At 36.9% G+C, this 26,930-nt stretch overlaps 1 protein-coding gene across 1 annotated transcript in view; it reads left to right on the plus strand.

The window, feature by feature from the left end:
* Khc-73 (Kinesin heavy chain 73) overlaps positions 1 to 26,930 on the plus strand; it is a 959,680-nt gene that overhangs the window by 555,712 nt on the left and 377,038 nt on the right. Inside the window, exons 19-21 of the mRNA XM_090386270.1 lie at positions 2,960 to 3,106; positions 23,224 to 23,370; positions 25,829 to 25,987. Of these exons, the coding sequence (XP_090242396.1) occupies positions 2,960 to 3,106; positions 23,224 to 23,370; positions 25,829 to 25,987 (453 nt within the window). The remainder of the gene's footprint in view (positions 1 to 2,959; positions 3,107 to 23,223; positions 23,371 to 25,828; positions 25,988 to 26,930) is intronic.

A 26,930-nucleotide genomic window follows, 5' to 3' on the forward strand; every position in this document is an offset into this window, starting at 1 on the left:
TCAAGAGTTTGAGGTGTTAGTGAAGACATCAAAGATGGATATTGTTGGTATATCAGAGACGTGGTGTCACACAGAGATAAGGAATGTAGATTTGGAATTTGGGGAGTACAATGTGTACTGAAAGGGAGGAGAGGTCATGCTGTTAGTTAAGAAACACATAAAATCTAAGGCAGTGCATCCAGTTGACATGGGTGGACAGTGCAGGGCAGTGCTGAGTCAGTTTGGTGTGACATCAGCACTGGGAAAGCAAAGTTGAGAGTAGGAGTGTGTTATAGGCCTAATGACTCAATGAGTACAACAAACAACTGTACAGAGAAATAGAGTGGGCCAGTAAATCAGATTGTCTTATAATAGGGAATTTAACTTTCTAGATATAGACTGGAACTTGTGGGTTGGTCACTTGCACACTAGCAAGACTTTTGTGGATTTATTGGTTGATTGTTTTCTACAGAAGCATGTTTGAGAGGCAACCAGAGGGAGTAATACTCTTGATCTGATTACAGCTATAATCAGATCAAGACCACAATCTGTAGGTATGCACATAATAGATTACGCGAACAGTAAATTTGTAACCAACCTATCCAACTATAACTTAACAAAAGACGAACACAACCTTCTCTATAAAGGCCTCAATTACAGCATACCCCAAAAAAGACCCATACAATGATTATGTAATAAAAGTACCAACAGGCTTATACAGCCACGGCAATAGAAAAAAACTAATCAAACAAATAAATAATGTGATAAACAAAAAACCAGATCTTACTTCTAACCTTTCAAAAGAGGAATTTCAATGCATCAAAAAATTAGCCACAAATAAAAATGTCATCATTCAAAAGGCTGATAAAGGCGACTCAGTAGTATTAATAAACAAATCCGATTATGACAACAAATTGACAAACCTCCTACAAGATACAAACACATACCAGAAACTAGGTAAAAATCTTATCCTCACCATCAGATCAAAAATCGAAAAGGAACTAAAAAGATTACGCTCTGAAGAAAAGATTACAAGCAATTTTTAGCAAAATTTATGATTGACATACTAAAACCCCTAATGAATTATTCCAAATATTGCATAAAAAACATGGATCACCTATTTTTGTCAATCAAAAATATAAAATTAGAACCCGATGACAAATTATATTCTTTCAATATAAAATCACTATACACAAACATACACCCTCAAAAAGCTGTGAAGGCCACTCAAGACGTTACGTAATGATCCCGCACTTAAAAACAGAAAAAAATTAGGTATTTCGGATATAACAGTCTTACTAAATATACTCTTATCAGCGAATCATTTCACCTATTTTTTATCTACCTTTTTTTAACAAAAGCCTGTGGCTTCCTTGCACTATATGCTATTACTATTACTGAGGTTGCCCAATTTGATACTGAATAAAGGTTCATAATTTTTTGGCCAGTGTGTGTGTGTCTATTTATGAATATAAAGCATTTCATGTATTTTATGGGCTGTTCATGTGTTCATGTGTTCAGGCTTTAGCAGCCTGCACTGGTCAGAAAACTTCATCTCTGACTGCACAATTACCCCCAGGTCTTTTTCATTCTCCAATACCCTGAGTGTAGTACCGCGCAGTTGGTACATTTTTATGGGGTTACTGCTACCCATATGCAGTAATCCCATAAACATGATGGGATTACCGGAAAAATTCTAAAATGAATTGCTGGGTGGCCTCAGGGCAGAAGGCAGAGGGTTGTGATTAATGGATATTCTTCAGATTGATATAAAGTCAGAAGTGGGGTCTCCCAAGGATCAGTTCTTGGACCACTGTTGTTTCTGATTTTTATACACAACATTAACAATGGAATAAAAGGCTTGATGTTAAAATTTTCAGACAACATAAAGATTCATAGAGTAGTTAGTGATCAGTACCAAGCAGTGTCCTTCAGGATGACTTCAGCAGGCTGTAAGAATGGTCAGAAATGTGGCAACTATGTTTTAATGCAGCAAAATGCAAGGTCTTACTTACACTTGGGGAACAGTATCACTAAAATAAATTATATGTGGTTGAATTACAAACAGTAGCGGAAGAAGGGGATCTGGTAGTTATAATATGAGCAGATATGAAGTTTTCTAAGGTGTGAACCGGCAGCCAGGAAAGCCCATAGTGTCCTATTGAGGATTTATTGAACATTGTCTTGTAGAGATATGGAGGTCATGTTCCCACTGTATAAGGCAATTGTAAGACAGTATTTGGAATAGTGTCCTCATCGGAAAAAAAAAAAAAAAACATTGAGCTTCTTGAAAGAGTCCAAAGATGGGCAACTCACATAGTGATATAAACAAAAGGGTGACCATATAAGGAAAGACTTGAATTATATGGGCTACAGATCTTGGTAACCAGCCACCTCAGAGGTGACCTGATTGAAGGTTATAAGGCTCTGAGAAGGGTCAGTAAAATGAAAGAAGGTAGAATTTTCACTGTTGTAAAGAATTTCAGAACTCAGGTGCATACATTCAAATTACAGGAGAAGAGGTTTGGACTAGATTGTAGGAAATTTTCTTTTAGCCAGCGAGTCATTGATTGCCGGAACAACTTACATTCACATGTAGTTGAGGCTGAATTCAAAGGTTAACTGTATAGTTATCTATGTGAGGTGTGAAGCAAATAAGGTGTTTTTTTTATCTACCTTTTTTAACAAAAGCCTGTGGCTTCCTTGCACTATATGCTATTACTATTACTGAGGTTGCCCAATTTGATACTGAATAAAAGTTCATAATTTTTTGGCCAGTGTGTGTCTATTTATGAATATAAAGCATTTCATGTATTTTATGGGCTGTTCATGTGTATGTCTGGACAACTGGTTCTTTTCTGTGTTTTACCTAAAAATTTTTGTTAGCAAAAATAATGTAATAAATGCAGTAAAAATTAAACTTAAATACAGAAATGTAAATTATATTAAAAAAGTTTTTTAATTTTTTATTTTATTTTAGAAAGGTGCTTTTGTTAGTGAACCAGCAATTCTTGTGATAAGGAAAAATAAAGGCAGCCAGGTTTGGTCTATGGAAAAATTGGAAAATAAACTAATTGATATGAGAGAAATGTATGAAGAAAGAAAAGAAAAGGGGCCTTCTGATCAGGTTAGTAATATTTTGGCAGTGGTAGAACAATTAATTAAATCATTTTATGTAAAAAGAGTGAACAATCTGAATGAAACCTGCTGTAATTCCTTGATGAAGTAACCTATTTTTAATGTCTTGAAAGAGTGGCATTAAGCATGGATTGTAAGTCACTGCAATAAGTTGGTAAAACACTTTGCTCAATGAGATCAAATTGACCAAATTATATTTCACTTCACCAAATTATATACAATGTTTCTGGGATCCATTTTATTATCCTGTCATGAAGCTAAAATTAAAAAAAGGTATTATTCCAAGAGGGTAAATACTGCTCACTTCAGATTAAACCAAACTCTCAGTAGTGTTAAGACAACTTAACTTGGGCTAATCTGAAGGATAGGTGGTGGAATATAATAGAAATGTTAGTGATATTCATAAACACATTTTAAGGGAATGAAAGGTGATATTGCACGAAGAATAGGCAGTTTAAGGTCTTAGTCTGTATTTATTAGGTAATGCCGGGAAAAAAAAGCTAGTTTAGGACATAATGGCAACATGTCTTTATTTTTTCCAAGGCATGATAGTAGGAAGTTTTTGTTATGAGCCTTTTTAGTCAGTTCCAGCATGCATGTAAAAGACTCACAGGGATAGAATTTTTTTCAGCACAAAATGCCCTTGTTGACAGAAAGGACTGCTTTTATAGATAAAGTAGTACACTTGAATAAAAGTGATGCAAGAATATTTTGGAAACTATTGAAGCAGTGTTAGATGTTTTGAGAGAACTCCTAGCCTGGAGAGGTAGTGATGAGGGATGGGGAGGGAAACACATAAAAATAATTTTATCATGCTAAAAACACTGGTATGCTTGATTATTGCATGATATCACAAAGTTGTCCAGGTCTTTGAGGGTTTTTATAAAGCTATGGCATCAAGGACTGGCTATATCAAGGGCTTAGTGTCAAACAACGTTAACTACAAAATTGCATTTTCTTTTTGGGATAACTTTGGTTTTCCTTTATACAAATTACAATGCATATCATTTCATAGAACTGTATCTCTCTAGCATTTTACATGTTAGAACAAACATGTAAAATACTAAAATACTGTGAAACATGTTAACTACAAAATGATTTTGTAGTTAATGTTTTCGACACTAAACCTTCGATATTACCATGAGAAAATAATAGGAATTTACTGAATCATCATTTATATAGTGTTAGAACTAATAAGATATCCAATTGAAAAATTCATAGTTCTTTATAACTGTAATGCATACCATGTAACCCTTCCCCTGCTTATAGCAGGGGATGTGTTACATGATATCCTCCAAGAATTTGTCTTGTTCTTCTTGAATTTATTCAACCCATCCACTTCCACAACAACAGATGGAAACCTGTTCAACAATCAACCACCAGCTGGCCGAAGGAAAATATCTGCACATCTATCCTGCAACCAACCTTCCTCAACTTGACAAGAGAAAGGATGCCATTAACATTAGCAGTCTTGACAATGTATAACTATAGTGCAAGTGCATCAGAAATACATAGCTATATCTGAATAAATCAGAATATTAGTAAAACAGCATCATTTTAAGTTATATCTCATATTGTGAATACCTTCACGAGTTGCCATGAAATTGCACTGATTCGAATAAGTAACGCTTCACCTAAGGAGAAGACTAATGTTACTTATTCTCAGATGGATACCACCACCCAGATGGTACCGTTTTTGAAAATAGTATTGGATAAAGATGTCTGCTATCCTCAATATCCCTATTAGACTGAGCAAAGAAAAAAGAAGTAGGAAAGTGACAGTAAGAGAGGGAGAGGAAAAGATGTCGTAGAAGAATGAAAGGGATTTTTAGTTGTGATTCACCTGAACTCAAAACTCCATGCCCCAAATGGGCAATGCATCCCCCTGACGGGGACTGTTATTACCCAATCGGAGTCCTACAAGAATGGTTAAATTGACCCCCCGGTGCCATTTCTGGCTATTTGGCCTTCATCAGTGGGTAGTTAGGCTTGCTTGTTAGAACAGACATGTTTCCAGTTTCCAGATATTTATATGGAATTTACCTTCAAGGACCCTATATGGATCCTGCTTTGGGACTACCTAGTGGCCTGTATGGCTGAAAAAAAAACAAAAAAAACCTCCCTGTAATGAGCAGACAGGGACCGACACCCTTATTCGCTCATATCTTTACACCTCAACCCAATTGGGCTACTCACTCTCCCACTGACACACTCCAAGGAAGGCCCAGTCCATGTGACCACCTGGTCGGTGGCCGCCTGGAGTTGGCTTGCCCTACATGGGTTCTAGGGTCATCCCCCTCTTCCACACTCCTGTTACTTCATGCAGCCTTCAAAGCTCAGCTGCCATTTATCTGGGAGAGAGAGACCAAATGCCTGCATCTGACTTGGTCCCTTTCCTCTAATAACTAAACTAATCTGTTTGGTACATACACTTCCCTAGCCTAGACTGATCATTACCATCTAAGCTGCACATATATGTTGTCATCTATTAGCCGACATAAAGGTGTGGGGAAAACACCATAATTGTAAGAATCTTTGCTTACCAAGTTGTAGTAATTCTAGTAGCAAAAATCTTCTTATTGCACCATGCATCATTCGAAGGGTGCATTTTGACACCTCCTCTGCAGAGCCTTTTTCTTTTCTTTTCCTGATTTTCCAAGCCTGATATTTACATTCATTTAAGAGGTATATCAGGATGCGCATCGCTCTGGAAATCGGGGCCGGGAACCGTAAGAATAGTACTTGTTCCCTTGTCAAGCGTGGTATTCCCATTGTTTTGTGTACACTAAGCCAGATGCGCTGAATAATCGGACAAGGGAAGAATGCATGTTCCACTATTTCACACGCCTTACGGTAAAAACACTCAACATTCATGTGCCCTCAAAATTTGGCTTTGTTATTCTCCACTGGCAGGTGTCCGTGTATTATTCTCCATGCCAGGTCTTTCCGTGACTCATAACCTATATGATGGTGTAAGTTGCCCAACATCTGAGTCACGTCCAGTCTCAGCCAACTGCGTGGCACTGGTACTGGCGGTGTATTCATGTCGGATAACTTCCAGTATATTTCCGAAATCTTAAGTGCTTGATTACCAATTTGTAAAAGGGTGTTATTATTTCTACTGTTGGACCAGTGTGCTCCTCTCCTAGTCAAGTAAACCTTCCCATATTGTACTTTACTAAGGCAGCCGCTGCATGGGCTCCCCGTAGGGCAGTCCAAATGTGCTTTAACACATATGCCCACCTTAACCACTTTAACCGTGGTACTGCATGACCCCCTTCACACTTCCTGCAGTATAGTCTCTGCTACGTCACTTCTTGCTGTCTGCTGTTCCAGAAGAACTTAAATAGTCTTTGAGTTAGCTTTTTCTGCACACAGTAATTAAATGATGTAATTGACACAGTTCATCAGCATCGGTATCAGAATCGTCCACATAATACACACCCTTCCGGAGAAAGATAGCATCCCCAGATTCAACCCTGACAGAGCGTCCTCCCAAGAGTCTAGTAATTGCTGGGACGATACTACCGGATATTTCACAAAAGGAACCCCTAGGATGGTTATAGGTGCTGTCGAGACTGTGAGGCCTGCTGGCAATTGTACTGAAGCCTCAGTTCCCCACTGTTGACATTTGGTCTTGCTTTTCTTTAGACATAGGCAACTGGATAAGCTGAAATAACTGAAGGTTTCCAGTGCTCTTTGTAGAGAACCGCTATCCGCCAAAGTTATAATCACGTCATCTGCGTGTGCTACATATTTGCAATCAGAGTGTGGGCCAGGAAAGTGAACCCCGCTGATGTTTTTAGAAATAGCTAATTGCCTTAAATATGGGTTCTAATGTCGATAAGAATAGTGCAGGGCTTAGTGGGCACCCCTGTCTAACTCCCCGTTCCTGTTTTATTTTCTCCGGGCTGTAGCCATTAATCAAAAGAGTGGTTTGTGCCCCTTACTCATAATGGATGTTCTTAGCAAAGAACCCATTTGGACTGTATGTAGCAGATTTTTAAGGTACTCATGGGAAAGCTTATCAAAGGCCTTTGCCAAATCTAGTACAGCCACCACTACACTGTATTGTTTCTGCTTACAGTATCCTTGCAAATCTTTTAGAAATAACAGATTTGCCATCATAGATCTTGTTGGAATTGCATATATTTGGTTTGGACCTATGATGTGCCCTAAATACCTTTTGAGTCGGGCATTTAATACTTTGGCATACAACTTATAATCTGTATTAAGTAGTGATATTGGCCTCCATTCACCCACTTCTTTCCCCATTTTACCCTGTTTTTTGAGAAATATGGTTTGGGCTTCTATAAATTCTTCTGGGACTGCCCCTTCCGAGAAGAATTTGGAGAAAATGATGGCCAAGACTGGCCCAATTTCCTCCCAGTACCTTTTATAAAATTCCACTGTTAGCCCATCTGGACCTGACGCTTTACCTCCTTTCATATCTTTCAATGCTAATGATAGTTCACTCAGGGAGATAGGTTGATCCTGTTCATGTCTATGAACTGCCAAGAACCTTGGTAATTCCCAGCTCTCTAATAAAGCTGGTCCTTTAAATGCTGTATACATTTCCGTGTAACCATGTGCAAAACACTTAACGTTGTCACTAGTGTTCTGATATTGGTGTGGGCCTACCTGTATTTGATGGATTAAACTGCTGTCTCTATGTGATCTGTTGAATTGCTTGAAAAAGAAAGCAGACGACTTATCAGCTTTCCTGTAACATATGTGCATCTGGACCGCCTCATTTTCTGCCTGCCTCTCTAATAACGCCAGAATTTCTTTTTGTATTTCTCTTTCTCCCACTTCATCCTGACAAGACTTTAGGAGCTTCCGAACTTCATAGAGGTTCCTTAACTCTTTCTTACTTTCCATGTTCCTTACCCTTGTTAATTTTTGAAAAACTGTTTTTATTGCATTTTTATAATTTGCCCAGCTTCCTTCTGTCCAGTGATTGGAGTCTCTCAAATGCTGCATTAATCTTTTAATGCCCTGCGGGTCACCTTGCAAGAGCACTGGTTTTAACCTCCAGGAGCCCTTCCCTTGTTCTACAATTAAGCTTAATGGAAAGTCCATTATAACTAATTTGTGATCTGTTATTGCATGGTCCCAAAATGTTGATATGTCTTACCCGATTTATTTAGTCTGCTATCTTGCTTGGGACATAGAACCGGTCAATGCGGGTCCCTACCGTTCCCCTAGACCAGGTTGCTCCGTGACTTATGGGATATTTCTTTCTCCATATATCTATCAGGTCATGTTTTAAGCACAAGCTGTTGAGCTCCAAGGAGCCCCCCTATGCCTCTTGTTGGATCTCCCGTACCTGTCTTATCTTTAACTGGGTCTAACGCAATTCCAGTCTCCTCCTAGTATAATCAATCGGGCCCCACCATAAAAAGATGTAAACTACTAAATATCTGCCTCCGCTCTGGAGCAGTGTTTGGTGCATATACATTCATCAGTCTTATTGTGTGCGACCCTATTCTCCAGTCAATGCAGACTATTCTCCCTTCTATGTCCCTTTGAAGATTGCAGGATTTTCCTATAACTGGTGGTAAGACTATGATGCCTACACCCCCCCCCCCGGCATTCCTTGAGCCAAAACTCCAGAAGCTTAGACATTTGTATCTGTTCTGGAATTTTCGCACTTGGACACTGTTAAAAAATTGACTTTCTTGGATGAATAAAAGGATGAATCCTTACCCCCTAGTAAAAACATGCTTCTCCATACATGATGCTGAGCATGCCCTTGAGCAAAGCCCCTTATGTTCCAAGTACCAATGATTACCATGTAGATACAATTTGTGTTCCCTTAGAAATCTGATCTATTGTGTCAGAGATATGCTTAGAGCATACAGGGTCCTGCCTAACTCTTGCTCATGTCCCAATAACCATGAAATTCGGGAATTGTTTAGCTGCTGCACTATTCCCAATAATGTCTGTCCTACTAAGTTTCCAAAGAATATGTCTCTCCACATGAATTGGATGTTGTTTACTTTGCCTCCTTGAGCATGCTCTAACACTATTCTTGGCTTCCCTAGCCACTGCTCCCATTCTTCTCATTTAACAATTAATGTTTCCGATCCTACTGGCACATGTTTTTTTAAATGCTCCACCCCCAGTAATTTGTCACTACCCTTGCCTAATGTCCCTTCTGTTTCGGAGTCATCTGAACTTAGCTCATTCAGATTTTGTATTGTGTCTTTTCCTTTTTCTACAATTTGCCTCTTTCTTTTTCCTTCTCCCTCTAGACTAGACTTTCTTCGTCTTTGTTGTCCCCCTTCTTCATACCTCTTGCTATCTCCACCGTTTCCATTAAAGTGGGGGTGTCTTGACTTATGTCTATAACCCCTTTTTCTTCCCCTGTTCCTGTAATTACATTCACTGGATCAGCTGACAATATCTTTTTTATGACTCCCTTGTGGCCTTAAAATGACCATGTTCCCTTTTCCGAATTTTCTTCTCCTACTTTTCCTTCCCCTCCTCTGATGGCATCTGCAATTGACCTAACTGAGCAGCTTCCCGCTTTGTGGCTTGTCTCCCCACATTTATTGCATGCTTTGGGGCAGTCACTACTGATATGCCCCACTTCTTTGCAATTAAAACAACGCCCTTTTGTGCAATTCACACCTAAATGATCCAAGCTGCCACATTTTAAGCACTTCTTCTCTACCCCTCTGTAATTCAGAAGTAGTCGATTCCCCATTACATAGATGATGTTTGGAACTGGCTTTCTCATTTCCATTTGCACTGTTACTTTTCCCGTATACAGCTCTGGAAAGCCCTTCCACACGTGCATTTCTATTCTCGAGACTTTTCCATATGCTTCTAATGGAGTTTTTAGATATGTGTTCGGCATTTCAATTGGGAAACGCTCTATGGTGATATATTTCCTGATACTACCCACCAAATGGGGGTGTATCACTTGGTTTTCAAAAGGGAAGCCCCTCAGCAATGTGTCTCTTGTGACGCAGTCTTTACAAACTAACTAGTATTTCCTCAAGGGCAGGAGAGTGAACCCCTGTAATCTGGATAAATTTACGCTTTTCACTAAACCCTCAATTACTTGTCTTGGTTCATACTCTGCATCCAGAGTGAATTCCAAGGTCCTCTCACGTATATAAAAACTCATTTGGGGGGGGAGGCACTAATCCCACCCTGGAAATTTTCGCAGGATCAGCAAAGAAAACTTAATGTTAGAACTTACGATATCTAGAAGGACCTTGAAGCAGCACAACCTCGTCAGGTGACTATCCAAAAGAAGAACATTTATCCGGCCTTTCTTCGGTGGGTGGGTAGGTACCCGAGTGATGCAATGATGGCAAAACAGTTATGAAGCATAACTCCACAATATGAGAGATGCCTGATGGTGTATCATGTATTTGGACTCTAAAGCATTTAGGGCATAAGCCTCAAGCTATGGGAGAGTCTAGACTATGTATAAATATAATGCAAGCACATCAGAAATACATAGCTATATCTGAATAAATCAGAATATTAGTAAAATGGCATCGTTTTAAGTTATATCTCATATTGTGAATACCTTCACAACGAGTTTTGATGATGTTGCACTACTTCGAATAAGTAATGCTTCACCTAAGGAGAAGACTAATGTTACTTATTATCAGATGGATACCACAACCCAGATGGCACCGTTTCAGGGCTATTTGGCCCTTCTTCGGTGGGTGAGTAGGTACCCGAGTTATGCAATCACTCGGGTACCTACGTATCCTTTAAGTTATATCTCATATTCACAATATGAGATATAACTTAAAACGATGCCGCTTTACTAATGTTCTGATTTATTCAGATATAGCTATGTATTTCTGATGCGCTTGCACTCTATGTATACATAGTCTAGACTCTCCCATAGCTTGAGGCTTATGCCCTAAACGCTTTAGAGTCTAAATACATGATACACCATCAGGCATCTCTCATATTGTGGAGTTATACTTCATAACTGTTTTGCCATCATTGCATCACTCGGGTACCTACCCACCCACGAAGAAGGACCAGTTAAACCTTCCTCTTTCAGAAAGTCGCCTGACGAAGTTGTGCCATTTCAAGGTCTTTCCGGATATCGTAAGTTCTAGTATTAAGTTTTTTTTTTTTTGCTGACCCTGCTAAAGTTTTCAGGGTGGGATTAAGTGCCTGCTGGCACGATTGTTGTCTTAGCGAAATGTGTAAATTTATCCAGATTGCAGGAGTTTACTCTCCTGCCTTTGAGGAAATACCAGGTGGTTTGTAAAGACTGTGCGACAAGAGGCACGTTGCTGAGGGTCTTCCCATTTGAAAACCAAGTGATACACCCTGATTTGGTGGGTAGTATCAGGAAGTATATCACCATAGAATGGTATCCAGTTGAAATGCCGAATACATATCTGAAGAATTCATTAGACGTTTATGGCAAAATCACAAAAATAGAAATGCATGCATGGGAGGGCTCTCCAGTTATACACAGGAAAAGTCACAGTACAAATGGAAATGAGAAAGCTGGTCCCAAATATTATCTATGTATTGGGAAATCGACTACTTTTGAATTATAGAGGGATAGAGAAGAGATGTCTGAAATGCGGCAGCTTGGATCATTTAGGTGCGAATTGCACAAAAGGGCATTGCTTAGAAGTAGGTAGGTTTAATAAATTTAGAAAGGAATTACAAATTATTAGAGGGTGTGGATAGGTGATATGGGAGCCATTTTTCTGTTTATTTATTTATTTTAGCTGATGCTATGTAAGCATGCTTCATTGCATCACTTGCCAATGTCGGTACTATTACTAAATTTAGAAGTCTGTGTTCACTTCCTACTAATAGTTCCTCAGATAGTATGAATCAGAGCTGTACTACTCAATATGTTCTACGTTGATAATAATATTAGTAAAATAATGTTATTCATACTATCTAATTAATTTTTAAACTCTTATTGACTATTTCATTCACTTCCTGTCTCTCCAGCAGTAAACAATCGATACACACAACTATGGGAGATTTTTTGAATGGCTTGGTACAAAATTACATTAAATCTACACTAAGATACTCGGCCCAAAGTTACCATATTTCTTTTCTAAAATATTGCCTTCAAAACAACATCGTTCCGAAGTTTGCTAGGGTGAATTTAAATCAAAAAATTGCAGGCATAAAACAACTAACACTGGAGACATCGCGTAATATTGTTAAGCTTGCCTTAAAATCTCAATATTCGAATAAACAAAAATACCTTTCTCAGGTTAGGAAGCTTCGCGATAAATTAAAAAATTATCTACATCCAAACGATTGGTCTGTATTGAAGACCTCCATAGATTTGCGAAGGGAAGCACAGGCCTCAGAAATAAAAAACAGACACGTTAATAAGTTGCAAATATTATCGGATAGGTCAAGACATGTTCATGCGAATTCTAACACATTGTCGCGGGCTTGCGACCAAGTCCATACGAGTTGGGTGACATCCCCCCCACAGACACACACACAACGTGCCACCACAGAATATGTCAGCTAGTTCACGAACACCCCCTCACCCAGTATCCAACGAACCGACATATCAACAGGTTACAAATCTTTCCTCGTGTACACTATCGCAGGACCAGATTTCGCTTTTATCCAAAGGACTAAATTATAATTTACCACCTCGAAAACTGCCTAAAAAACAATGCGTAATTGATATTGAATTTGGACTTCGTAATGTTCCACAAAAAGATGTATTTATTCAACAAGTTAACCAAGTAGTGAATAACATAAAAGAAACGCGACTTCCTAAATTGAATACGCATGACAGTTCAGCTTTAGGAGAACTTCGGGGAAATAAGGACATTATTATACAGAAGGCAGATAAAGGAGATACAGTGGTAGTACTAGATAAACATGATTATATTAATAAGTTAGATTCAGTTGTGTCAGATACCTCCACTTATCGTGAAGTAGACCCGGCACTGTTTACCAATTTGGTCAATCAATACAATAAAATGTTAACCACGTATCGAAAAAACAACTACATTACTATGGTTCAGTTAAAGGAATTGAAGGCCAGAACATACAGTATTCCTGCACTTTTCAATCAGGTAAAATTACACAAGACTGGGTTTCCTATTCGACCTATTGTTTCCTACAGGAACTCGGCATTTTCATCCTTAGCCACACATGTATATAACATTATAAAACCCTTTAGACAGGTAATACAATTTGGGATTAAGAACTACGATACATTATTTAATAAGCTTAAAGACTGTAGACTCGGCGACAATGACAATTTATTCTCACTAGATGTTACCTCATTATATACGAATGTAAACGTTGAATACACATTAGATATTATTTGGGATATGTTAAATAAAAACTCAACACCGATTAATTATACGAAGCTACCTATTAAGGAAATTTTTCACTTAATTAAACTGTTAGTTGAGGCTAACTACATCACCTTTCGAGACAAGGTGTACAAAGAAATTTTTGGATTACCAGTGGGTTTGAGCCTGAGTGGCTTAATGTCAGAGATCTATCTCTCAATGATTGAGCAGATACATTTGACACCTTTTCGAACCCGGATCACATACTATGGGAGGTATTTAGACAATGTTCTAGTTATTACCGATAGTAATACTATCCAAGACATTTTACATTCGTTTAATAATATTCATTCTAGACTCAAATTTACATTGGAAAGGGAAGATACGGATACAAAGTCATTAAACTTTCTAAATTTCACACTTACCCGGGACTCGAACAAAATACAATTTAGCATCTATCGAAAACCTACAAACACCGGTATGCTTCTACATTATAATAGCTATCACCCGTTCACCTACAAAAGATCGATTATCTTTAATCAATTTCTTAATGCCTATAAATATTCAACGACGGATTCTGCTTTGGACTCAGAAATACAAATATTAACTAGCAGATTCTTAAACAGAGGTTATTCCGTTACCACAATAAACCGAATTAGGGTACAAGCTAAGGATAGGATACAAAATACTACACCAATCAACAATAGTAATATCAAAAAATACTTTATTTCTGTCCCATATGTTGAACAGTGGTACAAACAGCTTAACAGATTCTTTAAAGATACCGAATTTAAAATTGTAGGCTAGGCCAATACGGAAGTTACACACTATACTGAACAATCGCTCGGTTCTTTCAGTGTTCGCAACACAAATTAATGATCTGGTATACAACATTTTTTGCGGTTATTGCGACTCGTCTTATCAGGGTTCGACCCGATTTTCTCTTAATATTCGTGTAAATCAACACGAAGCCTCAGTTCGTGCTTCTCGTTCAGCAGCGTCAGAATTAGCCTTTCATGCCATTAACGAAAAACATACTTTTTTATTTAACGAGGCCAAAATACTTAACGTTCAACGTAATTATACGCGACTATTAATTGCAGAAACAGTTGAAATTAAATTACACGAGAATTCGGTTAATGTTTGGTGGCCATATTTGATCTCCGATGCGTGGACCTTTACGCGCATGCGCGAAGACAAATAATCTCTATTTAAGTATCAGGTTTAACCCGATTCGGTAATTTTCATTCCTGTGATCACGACATACGGTCGAAAAGCATTGTCAGCTTCAGGAAGGAAAATCGTTTTGAATAATTTCGTTAGATTCTTTTAATTGCGTTAATTTGATTTTTAATTGTTTTAAATTGATTTGAATTGTGTTAAATTGTTTATTTAATTATTTATATTTTACTCTAATATACCGGTAAGTTGTTGTTGATTTTTTTCGTTTTTTTCCGTTTTAATTTCTGGAAGGTATCATACGGAAGTGTTCTACGCACTATATTGAGGTAAACCCCTGTTATTATTTTACTACTAATAGTTCCTGTACTACCACCCCTATGATATCATCTGGCCTGTGGGTCAAGTCTAGAATATCCTTGCCCTAGTACTTTCCACAACATGAAACAAATAACAATCATGTGATGAGTTAAAAAATTTGTTCCCCACTGTTTCCCCTCCCACTTGCTCTAATCAGTTAGGGGAAAAACTGAAATGACCCATAATTAAGAATTCACACTTGCTTGCCCACCCCATTTGCCTGTCAAGGCTTCATAAAAATCTTCTGATCTGTAGATTACCCCACTCTCATTATACCTTTAATTAACTAACTCACACCACACAGATTCTATACTACCTTACATAATTTTTGAAGCTGCAAAAGCTTTGAAGATTCAGAAGTTGCAATCAAGTTGCTTTTGATAAGACGCATGATCCCACTATCCCTTTCTTTCTTCCCTGTCTTTCCTAAATATATTATAAATACCACAGTGAAACTCATCATCCTCTATTTCTGGGCGATGCCACGTTTCCATTAGCCCTATTATGTCATCAGTTGTCTTAACCAGGAATTTGAATTCATTTGTTTTATTGACATCACTCCTGTCATTACTGGTATCAAATGGCATACACAATTAATACTGTGTTCTTTTATAGTTTATTATGCCAAAACATCCCTTGATGTCATTTAAGCTTATCTCCCTAGTATTAGTTTTTCTTTCATTTGAAACCATGCTACCCTCAGAACATATTGACTGTTGTGGCAACAAAAAAGAATACTTGAGATGGGCAAGCATTACTTTGACTCATACCATCAGATAAATGTGTAGCTGTATTACATAATCTGTCCTTTCTAACTAGCAGTTTCCCTGAACTCTTAAGGTGTCCTCAATATTACTGGCAAAAACCCTTGAACCACCTTTGTTCAAATGTATCCAGTCTCTGCAAAATAGATTTCTTCTACTTACAAGTGTAGGCCACGCTGATAAAATTTTCCCCCAAAATGCCTTACAGTAAACAAGTCTTTATTTGTGAAAATGCACAGATGTGGAAAGAGGAAGTGGTGAAGGCTCTCTGAAAAATATCTTTTCATTTGGTACAAATTGCAGTAATCAAAGTGAATCCATGCTATATCATATTATAACTTTTTGTAATAGAAAAATATTTTCCAATACTTAAAATCATTAAAGATGAGGAAATAGATGTTTAGCAGTATTAGTGCTGCCAATTTCACTGTGAAATCTACCAGATGCTATTATGAAAGAAGAACTGATGTACAGTGGTCCTTGGTTGGGAAATGAACAAGTGCACAAGAAAGCTTGAAATATACAGATAATCGCTAGTCATGCATAATATTTTAACAATTCCTCATAGTAATTCTGAGTGTAAGAAAATATTCAGTCAGGTTAGAAAAACAAAAGTAGACAGAAACGGGCAAATGAACAGAACTTTGACTCTCCAGTTCCTGAAGAAGGTAAAGTCTACAATAGTATCTTTCTTGAAGCAATCAAAATCAGTTGATATCTAATAGAATATCCAATTCGAAATCCACAGAGAGAAAAATGTTACGTAAGCTAATGTTTGAAAGCATACTGTACTCTTAAACAACCCTCTGTCTCTGTTTTAATATGTGTATTTTTCAGTGCAATTTAATTTCTAATGTAGTGTGGACTTTAAAAACCTGTTTTTTTCTATGTCTCCTGTTTTCCTCTTATATTTCAAAGAACTCCTGATTTTTACAAAAGACCTCCTTTTTTTTTTTATTTATTTTGGCCCAGAAAGCTTCTGTTTTTTTGCTTGTTTTAGCCCAAAAATTTCCTCTTTTCCTTCTGCTTAAAACTGCCTGATCTCCAGATTTTTGAAAGTCAAAAGATGGCAACTATGAAAGTGTCTAAAAATTCAATAAAATAAATATATTTTTTTCTCTTACTGTGTACACAGTTTGATCTGCTTGTAAAAAAAACAACAGTAGTCATCCATCATGTTTGAATTCCACCTTTATACCAGTCCTCCATTATACTGATATTTTAATGGAGACTTTCACCTTGTTCTTTTATAGATAGAAATATAAAAAGTGTATTTTAAGAGATATCTAGCAATCTAAATTTCATAGTTATGTTAGAGTTCTTCCACCAGTTATTTATACTTTTTTAATATTTTATTATGTAAAAACCTGTCAACTGAGGATTTAAAAGACTGCCATACAGCTAATTGAATGAAATTTGGTTTTTGTTCAAAACTGCTATTATGTGATCCAATGGAGATTCCTCTTTTTCAGTTTTGCAGGTTTTTTAATTTTGTCAATTTTGAAACTTTCCTTTGAATAGTTTAAAGGCCATGACATAATTTTCATTATACTCAACTGTATAAAGGAGGAAGAATTACCAACTGAGGATCCACTAACAGCACATATTCACATTACTTTTCCCAGTAATGAACAATTCTTATGCTGGCCAGTCCTTGACAACATTGTGGCCAACAACAACAGAACTACAACAAACCAAGAAAAAGAACAGTAATTCTAAAATAACCACATACAAACAGTGTTCCTTATATTTGATTGCATTCAATAATTGAAATATACATTGAAAGCTTTAACTTTTCATCATGTAATAAAACTGAATTTAGATGAATCAATGAATAGCCACCATTCTTTGTCTTTTTTGTTCAAATACCAATTCTCTTCCATCAATCCATTTATATCTTGGCACAAAGGTAATCCTGCATGTCATGAAATGTGCTCACTTTTTTATATCTCTTCTAAATTTTTGCACCATCAACTGAAAATTTCATTCTTGCAGTCTTGATTCCAAAAGTTCTTTCTGTTGCATCAATAGATTTAAATCGTATATTGGATCATTAGCTCACTTGGCATGTTTATTTTCTACTGTGTGGAAATATAACTTAGATCTTCCATTAGATTCCCTCTCTTTACAAATGGAAAGCTCTTTTCTAGTTAGTTGTTGGAGCATAACAACTAACTGGTCTTTGTACAGTGGAAAATGTTTTTGTACAGGAGCACTTTATACAAGGCATTTTCCATCCAGGACTGGCTTCATTGCAGAAGCAGCATTTGGTTGGTTGGTCTTATTTCTACTGTTCCCTGAAAAATCCTGAAATTTTTGTAAGACAGAAATAGCAGTTTTCATTATAGTTTTTTTGGCTCATTCTATACAAGGGAAAGTGAACAGTATGCATATATGCTTTCATCCATTCAGTGAGGTTTATATATCGTGATATGTTGCTTAGCTTCTGTCTTGATCTCCCAAGTAGGATCCAAAATAGAAATAATAATTGTGTTTGATCATTTTTGTTATAGGCTAACATTGAGATTTTGGTGGAAACCCTTCATAAACATAACATAAATTTCAAACTAAATAGGCCTATGAAGCTTAAGTTGGTCGGTGCTTTGTTGGTTGTCCTGTCAGTGCTGCTGTTGCAGTTATGGGGGACTTGGAATTATATTATACTTACCCTGATTCTGATGAAACACAATTTTACACAGGTTACACAGGACATTTGTAAATTTGGCTATAAATAATGGATTCATTTTCCATACCCTGGTGACAAAAGTTGCTGCATAACATGCACATTTTTCTTTTAGTAGAATAGGTGCGTAGGTAAATTGAAATGGAAAATAGTGTGAAATAAAGAACTGGTATGTACTTCATCTTGTGTATTGTATAATCTGTCCTTAATTTTTTAAAGCTGTTTTGCATCTATAAGAAATTTAAGACAGTTTACATTCTATGCAAGTTGAAGTACAGTACTTCTTGTGTGTAAAGATGATGGTGTGGTAAATACAGCAGTTCAGTCACTGAAAAAGTGGACAGTAAGTACCATGAAACATCTAAGAGTGATGTGTGGTCCTTTAAGCAGTTAAACTGTACACAGATAGCTGCACTTAATTTATTACCATTCTCCAGTGCGCTTTGTTTGGAAACAGTTTTAATTTCCTCACCACTGTATGATAACTGCCATATGACATTCCCATTTGTTGCACAAGCCTCCATAGTGACTTCTGAAGACTTTCTGCTAGGTTCTCCCTAACCTAAGTTAAACATTACTCAGTTTTAACAGTAAGTGTGTGAACAGGACTCACACCATTCACATTCTCAGTTTCCCCAAAACATTTTCATAAGCTTCTATATTGTAGATTTTGATTGTACCTTGTGACTTCAAAATTGCGTACAAAAATCATGTTGAGTAGTTTTAAATGACTCAGTTTAGTGGTAATTTCACACACACACACACACACACACACACACACACACACACACACCCCTCTATGCTGAACACCATGTTCATTTACTGTGTACCCTGTTCATATGCATTTCGTAGTTTTACAGTTTGTCAACAGATATTAACACCTTGCACAGAATAAAGAATATAGTAAATTTCATGTTTCTAACAGTCTTTTATTAAAAGTTGTTCTCATTTTCATAGGTTTGTATTTAAAATAATCACCATGTACAATACAATATAATAAGTATTAAGTGGAAACAAGATAAAATATATTATGTAGCAAGAATTGCAAGATCTGAAACTTGTATGCTAAAATCTGTGAGCATTGTTTTGTTTAGATTTATTCATATCCTTTGTTTCTAACCTTATAATTATTTACTGAAATGTAAGCCTATATTTGCCTGTGTACAGTACACATAAATTTATTTATTAATGATGTGAAATATTTTAATTCTTAAAGGACTGGTATTATTTTAAGATGAAGCATTTCATGAACTGCCCCATTTAAAATAGGTTTCTAACCAGATCTTGATGTGGTTACAGTGAGGCAAATATGGCTTCATTATAGTAATATTTCAATATACAGAATTTTATTTATATTTAAAACTAGCTGGTTAGCCATTTTTCACAGAGGTTTCTTAACTCAACAGCAGCCATACTACTCCTGGCCATGTAATGTAAAACGTATCTGTGTGCAAATATTTTTGGTTGAAGGTTACTGAAACTTTTTCTACATTCCTAAATATAGACACTGCTTTACTAGACCTGTTTTTGAAGTGAAATTTTATGATATTCAGAGCATAATTGCATTAGAACCCTGTCAGGAGCATTGTGGCCACTTTTGCAGCTTTTTTGTTTAGTCTCTGCTCCCAAAAGTGTTTTCTTATGCCCCCCCCCCCAATTATGTGTGTATGTTTCTAACTTTTGTTGCTGTAGTTATGTATTGTTTTTCTTTGTATTTTCATCTTACTTGGCTTGGCCTTTCTGCACTTAATTCATTTCAGTACACTTTATTCAAGCACCATATGGTAGTAAATGTGCATTTAGCATTGCAGCTACCAATGTTTGCTTTACCATATTTTCTTTATTTTTCTTATTCTTGTATTCTTTAATATGAAATTTTGGGCCTTGATTTTTTAAAATTATATTCCCACAAATGTGTAATCGGAACATAATTAATAAAAATGTTATTTCATTGAAAGTAACGTGTTAAAAAAGTGTTAAAATTTGCGCATTAAAAAATAAAAAATTTCCTTTGATAACACTAGTCAACAATTTTAAACTTTTTTTTTAACATAAACGAAATCAACTGATTTTGGCTAAATTGCACGTGCTGAAAACGAAAATGGCAGTAGAAATTTCATAGCATGTCACATTTTCATGTTATCACTTTGTGCTATTTTTTCCAAAAATTGTGAATTTTTACTTATCTAAATGTACTTGACTTTTCTTGTAAATTAATTTCTTAAAATAGAAATGACAACCAGTAAATGCTCGAAATGGATAAAAAAATAACATATTTAAACTTTATAAACATCTATTTGGATTTAAGTAAGCAATTAACCGACAAAAGTAGAGGCAAAGAGAGGAAATCGTACTACTTACAGTTACAGTTTTTCCACTTATGAGCAGAACGGTTCTCCCTTATCAGAAACTAGCAATAGTCACCCATCATTGCTGGATCCCATCGTCTTTAATACCTCTGCTCCATAGTGTAACTGACAAGGTATCCATAGGATACCTTGGTGAAATCGTTCTGCCTACTTGTCACTGACAGATCCCAAGTTATCCGAAAAGAAGTCCAGTGTGCAAATGTTGGAAGTGTATGGGAATGTTCAGCGACATTCAGCATCCTAAGTTTTGATAGTTATGCAACAATGTTTCTATCAACTCTATAGTTCTCTACTCTTTTATTCCCTAAAAACCCACTAGCAACAGCTCTGAAGAATTTCCACGCAGCTAATTCAGCGTCGTTAAGTTTAGTTTCAAAGATTTCAACCTTTAAAGGCCGTCTAATTTGTAGGCTTACGAATATATCCTCCTTCAACTTTCCATCACTAATTTTTGGAGACTGGCTTTATAAGTACTCGAAACCTTCACTATTTTTGTCCAGAGCTTTTACAAATTTTTTCATGAGACCCAGCTTAGGCCGGAGAAGCACCATTTCAGGTTTCGCTAAAGGCATGCATTTGATGTTGACTTTCCTGGGAATGTATTCTTCTCTGATGGGCCGTTCCTTCACAATATAATGATCTACTGCTTGACTATCCCATAAACACAGGAAACAGCAATACTTAGTAAAACCACCCTGTAGTCCAAGCAACAAAGCGATTACTTTTAAATCACCACGGATTTTCCAACAATATTTCTTATAGTTTAAGGCATTTAATAGCAATTACATGCTATCATAAGTTTCTTTCGTAACCACCGAATGAGCCACTGGGACTGATGGTTTGATATTACCATTGTTTAGCAAAACTGCTTTTAAACTGAGTTTAGAAGGATCGATGAATAATCTCCATCCTTCAGGATTGCATTCAAACCCTAGTTCATCCGTCAAACCATTTGCATCTTTGCAGACACAAAGAAAACCTTCCATTTGATAATAACCCACAAACTTTTCATTTTGGTTTCTAAACACAGAAATCCTCGTGGTTTTTACCAGCAAATTCCACTGGTGCAGAGTAGATCCTGTTGTTGTTCTTTGTTGGTGCAAGGGCTACTAAGGCCAAAATGCACCTAAAGTAGATCCTAATAGCTCAGCCTGTGTTATTGCTTTGAAATATTTAAATCCCTAACCAAATCATTAAGTTCACTTTGCTCAATTAAGCTTGGGGTTTTGTCATTTTCAGGATTGTAACTAGGATCGGCAGACGTCGAGGGGGCAAGTATGGGCTCTAGTGACTCTTGCTCTTCTTCCGGAATAGTGATTTCTTCACAACTAGGTAGAGGAATAGGGAGTTCTGGTGTATGTAGCACTGGTCTTATTGCAGATGGAAGGTTGGGGAATTTTATTTTAACTCTATTTTTCCTTGAAAACCCCTTAGTATTTGTGAGGCAGAAATAACAACCTTCGAGGTGACGTTGGTTCTCGCCCGATCGTCGAAACAGCAAAAGGCATTTTAGAATTGTTCTGCGTCATCCATTCAGTCAGATTTACATAGCATGTTATACAGCACATATGCGGTGCCCCTTTTATTCTGGTCGCTCACATGACAACCAAAATAAAAATAATAAGTTTGTTTCACTTTGTCTATGTTTGATCAACGTTGTGACTTCACTTTAAGTTGTCCACAAGCATAGCAAAAACTGTTTGGTGAATTAATGCACACACGGTGTTTTCACTCCATATCACGTGTTTTCACAAGACCAAAATGCAACTTTAAAACATCACAACCTACCACTAGATCTTACAAATCGAAACTAACCCCAAAAATGTACATTTAAGGGCTAAAGACAGCTTGTAAACAAGTTGTCTTTCACAGAGGCACCTGGCCACTGGAAATATAGTAGGATCCAAACGTGCTACTGCATAATAAGGATTAGAGCAATATAACTCAGAGCGGCCACTCCTCAGTGCCATCAAACTAAAAAGAGGTATTAGTATAACATTAAACAATACAGATATGTCTCTTTTGTTACAATAAATTCGACTGGGAAAGGTCGAATCATCCAAAATCACACTCTGTGATTTTGGACGATTTAATTGATTTTTAAGCTATTTTACAATTTTTTAAAACTGTTTTGTTCTGTTAACTGTGCTTCCCACTGAGTTGGTCTCAGTGGGAAGCACAAGGGTTTTCTGAGTGAGTTATTCTAGTGCCCTGCCCCTTTATGATATTATATGGTATGATAATATGCCACTGTAAACACACAAACTCTGTGTTTACAGTGGCATATTATCCATTATTCTGTATGCAGAATTTTATATAATTTAAATCGAAATTCTCTTTAATGTAAGATACGTGTCCATTTAAATGACTAAGTTGGAACTGAATATAGTTGAATATATAATTGATATTACTGAAATTGTTTTAAAAAAAAGTAGTTATATATTATTAACATTTACTTTATTTAGGAAGATAGCTCTCCAAAAGGTGTGGATCCATTTTATGAATCCCAAGAAAACCATAATCTTATAGGCGTTGCCAATGTATTTTTAGAGGTTATGTTCCATGATGTGGCCTTGGATTATCATGTTCCTATTATTAGTCAGCAAGGAGAGGTTAGCATGTACTGCTTTTTTTTTTTGGAAAATTGTTCTGCTCAAAAGAATAAATATTTCATTAACAAATACAAAAAATAAGTAATTTAAAACTATATCTCTTAATTTTGTGCATCTATACATGAGCCAAAACATATTATGAACATATTATGACCTAATATTAATATTATTATACCTAATAGCATGTTGGGCCACCTTTCATTGTGATAACTGCTTTGCACCTGGCATAGCATTGAGACATGGAAGGTGTCCTCAGGTAGCCTGGACCAGACGACAGAAGAAAATCCCACAGAAGTTCAGCAATGGAGCGAATCCACTGGTGTGGACTGTTGAATGCTGTGTTTTACCGTATCCCACAAATGTGTAATAGGATTGATGTTGGGGAAATTTGGTGGCCAAGGGAGCATGTGAATACTTTGGCATGATCCTTGAGCAGTTCCTGCACAGTGCAGGCCTTGTGACACAGGGCATTGTCTTATCGAAAGAGTCCAGTGCCATTTGGATACACAGTCACTATGTGGTCCAAAACAATGCTGAGGTAGGCATCTGAGGGTGAGGATGTGTGTTCAGTGATATCCATGAAAACATCCCCCAAACCAGGATGGGTTCATGGACAATACTGCTGCCACCAGCATGTCTTCATAGAATCGTGCAGTCTGATTGCAGCTGTTCACCTGCTTGCTGTTGAATATACACCTGTCCATCAGCATGATGGAGCTGGAACCTTGATTCATCAGACTATACAACTGTTTTCCAGTCATCTAATGTCCAAGAATGGTGTTCCTGTGCCCACTGCAGGCAGAGATGTCAATGATGGTCGGTCCGCATGGGCCTTTGCACAAGAGCATTGTTGGATGGTGCACTCAGAAACATTTCTCTGTGTACCCTGTTTGTAGTCTACCATTAATTAAGGGATCATTAGCCATCTGCTATCCCAGACAGTATATACAGGTAACCCTCGTATAACACGGTAGTTTGGTTCCTACAAAATCTCGTGTAATGCGAAACCATGTTATATGGGACTAACAACCAGTACAAAAAGGAGGGTTATGTTCCAAAAGCTAACAAAATACACCTTTTTTTTATAATATTAGTAACAAATAGTGATGACTGAACAAACATCTTACTTTACAAACAGTGATACTTATAGGTCGAATAATGTATGCTCATTTAATTTTCTTCCTCTTCATTGCTGCTAAGCACAATCTCTTCTGCAGCATCTAGATTTCGTGTACCTTCTGCATGCTTCGAAGTCACAATTTTTTATGGTCTCAAGTTGGGCGATCCTAAGCTAGGGATTGCCCAACAAAATACAACGGACCCCCGCTTAGATAGAAAACACAAATTTAACTTTATTACCTTACCAATTAACAAAGTTAAATGATAGGTGAAAATAGGAAGAATATTTTCCTGTTAGCAAAATAAAAATAAATTTATGCTTACGTACATAGCTTAATTAATACGTACTGTAATATGTACATATTAACTAGTTGACATTTCTGTTCACTGACATTAGGGGGGGGGGGGTAAAATTTAAAATAGTAAAAAAGATACACAATCAATAACAAAGAACACGGCATGCACAAGTTGCAACAAACACAATATGCACAAATGAAATATGGAGTAATGAGTTTCTGAAAATTTATTTATGTTTTTTATATGATTGAATATTTAATGGAAGAGGAAACTTAATAACGTGAAAATAAAAGTACTGTGTTGTGCAAGGATTGCCACAATTTATCAATCGTGTTAGAGCGAAACCATGTTGTAGAAGTACCGTGTCATACAGGGGTTGCTTGTACTAACCACTATTCACCTTGACTGTCACCAGTGGTGGTCACCCCATCCTGGAATGTTTGGTAGGTGTGCATCCCTCTTGAGACCATTCCCACCACACCTTTCTACAGGACTCCTCTGGCAGCCAACAGTGACTGCAGTTGTTAAAATACTGGCCCCTGCCTAGTACCACAAATTATTCCCAGTTAAAACTCCATCAGATCCTTCCCTTTCCCCATTGCATGGGCTTCATATAGATGAACTGACAGACACTACCTATGCCATCATTATATATGCTGTGCTGCCGACCGGGCTAGCCAAGTGGGTTAAGTGCCTGCCTGGCAACCCAAAGGTTGCGGGTTCAAATCCCGCCTTGGGCTTGGATATCACGATGGTGCCGCACCTCTGGTTACGGTTGGATTTCACGGCCACGATACATGAAGGAAGCAGGAAAAAACTGGTTCCTTCGTGTATTGCTCACATCATACGAAATAAATAAATAAATATGCTGTGCTGCACAGTGACATCACTCCTAAGTGTTGTGGGATGCATCCACTTGTAGAGACATGGGTGGTCATAACATTTTGGCTCATTAACATATATTTTGCATGCTCCTTTCTTTTGAGTGTAATAGGAATGAAAATGCCATGAAGGATTACTTGGGTATTTTTCTTTACTGTAGGTCGCAGGAAGACTTCATGTTGAGATAGGGAGAATAGCAGGAGTCCTTCCTGAGAAAATAAATGATGCTGGCAGTGATCATGTTAGTTTTCGTGATTCTTCTGCAGATATATCTGAAGAAGGAGAAGATTTTGTAGTCGGCAGAAAAATGAAAATTAAGGTATAGTACATTTCTGAATCTGTACATATATTCACGTGCAAATATCTCTTCTCTTTGTTCTCTCTCAACACTTGCATGCACATATTTGATGCTATGTTAATTATTAGATGTTATGTTAATTTAAGATCACTCAGATCCAATTGTAATACTTTTCATTTATCAGTATTAAATCTCACTGCCATTTTTCAGCCAGTCTGCGTATTTTATTTTTATCTTCTTGAGGTAACATGCCCTGGTCATCATCAAACTTGTACTCATCCTTAGTCAATTAGGTATATTATAGGTCTAATGATTGTAATGAATATAACTAACAACAGCTATATAGACAAATAGAGTGGGCCAGTAAATCAGAATGCCTTATAACCAATGATTTTAAATTAACAGATATTGACTGAAATTTTTGGATTAGTCATTCATGCAGTAACAAGGCGTTTCTGGATTTATTGGATATCTTCTTTCTACACCACCATGGTAGAGAGTCAACAAGAGAAGGCAGTACCCTTGATCTGATTATCAGCAATGACTCTTCTTCGTGCGTTAAGAATCTGCACATAAAGGATCCACTAGATGGCAGTGATCACAGTGTATTGATGTGGGATTTACTTATTTCCTGTCAAGAGAAATAGGAGAAGAATTAGAGAAGTAGGTGCTGTGGTCGCAGAGGAGAACAGACAGCGATATTTTGGCTGCTGAAAAGGGCTTAAGAAAGAAAGGCTTAAGTTCTGCAAATTGCAGTGCCTGGAGACTAGGTACATGTAAGGTGATCTAGTTAAATCACCTAGGCATACTAGTTAAATTTGATATTTTTACCGTATTCTTCATTAATTAACATGCTACATTGTGTTCTAAAATATATTAAATGGGCTTAGTTGCGTTAGCTTATTTTTTAAATTTAACTAGTGATTTTTATAAATTATGACTTGCCGCTCGTACCAGTGTTGGT

The sequence above is a fragment of the Mastigoproctus giganteus genome, chromosome 12 (assembly GCF_048544385.1).
Source record: "Mastigoproctus giganteus isolate SK-2022 chromosome 12, ASM4854438v1, whole genome shotgun sequence".
Lineage (NCBI taxonomy): Eukaryota > Metazoa > Arthropoda > Arachnida > Uropygi > Thelyphonidae > Mastigoproctus > Mastigoproctus giganteus.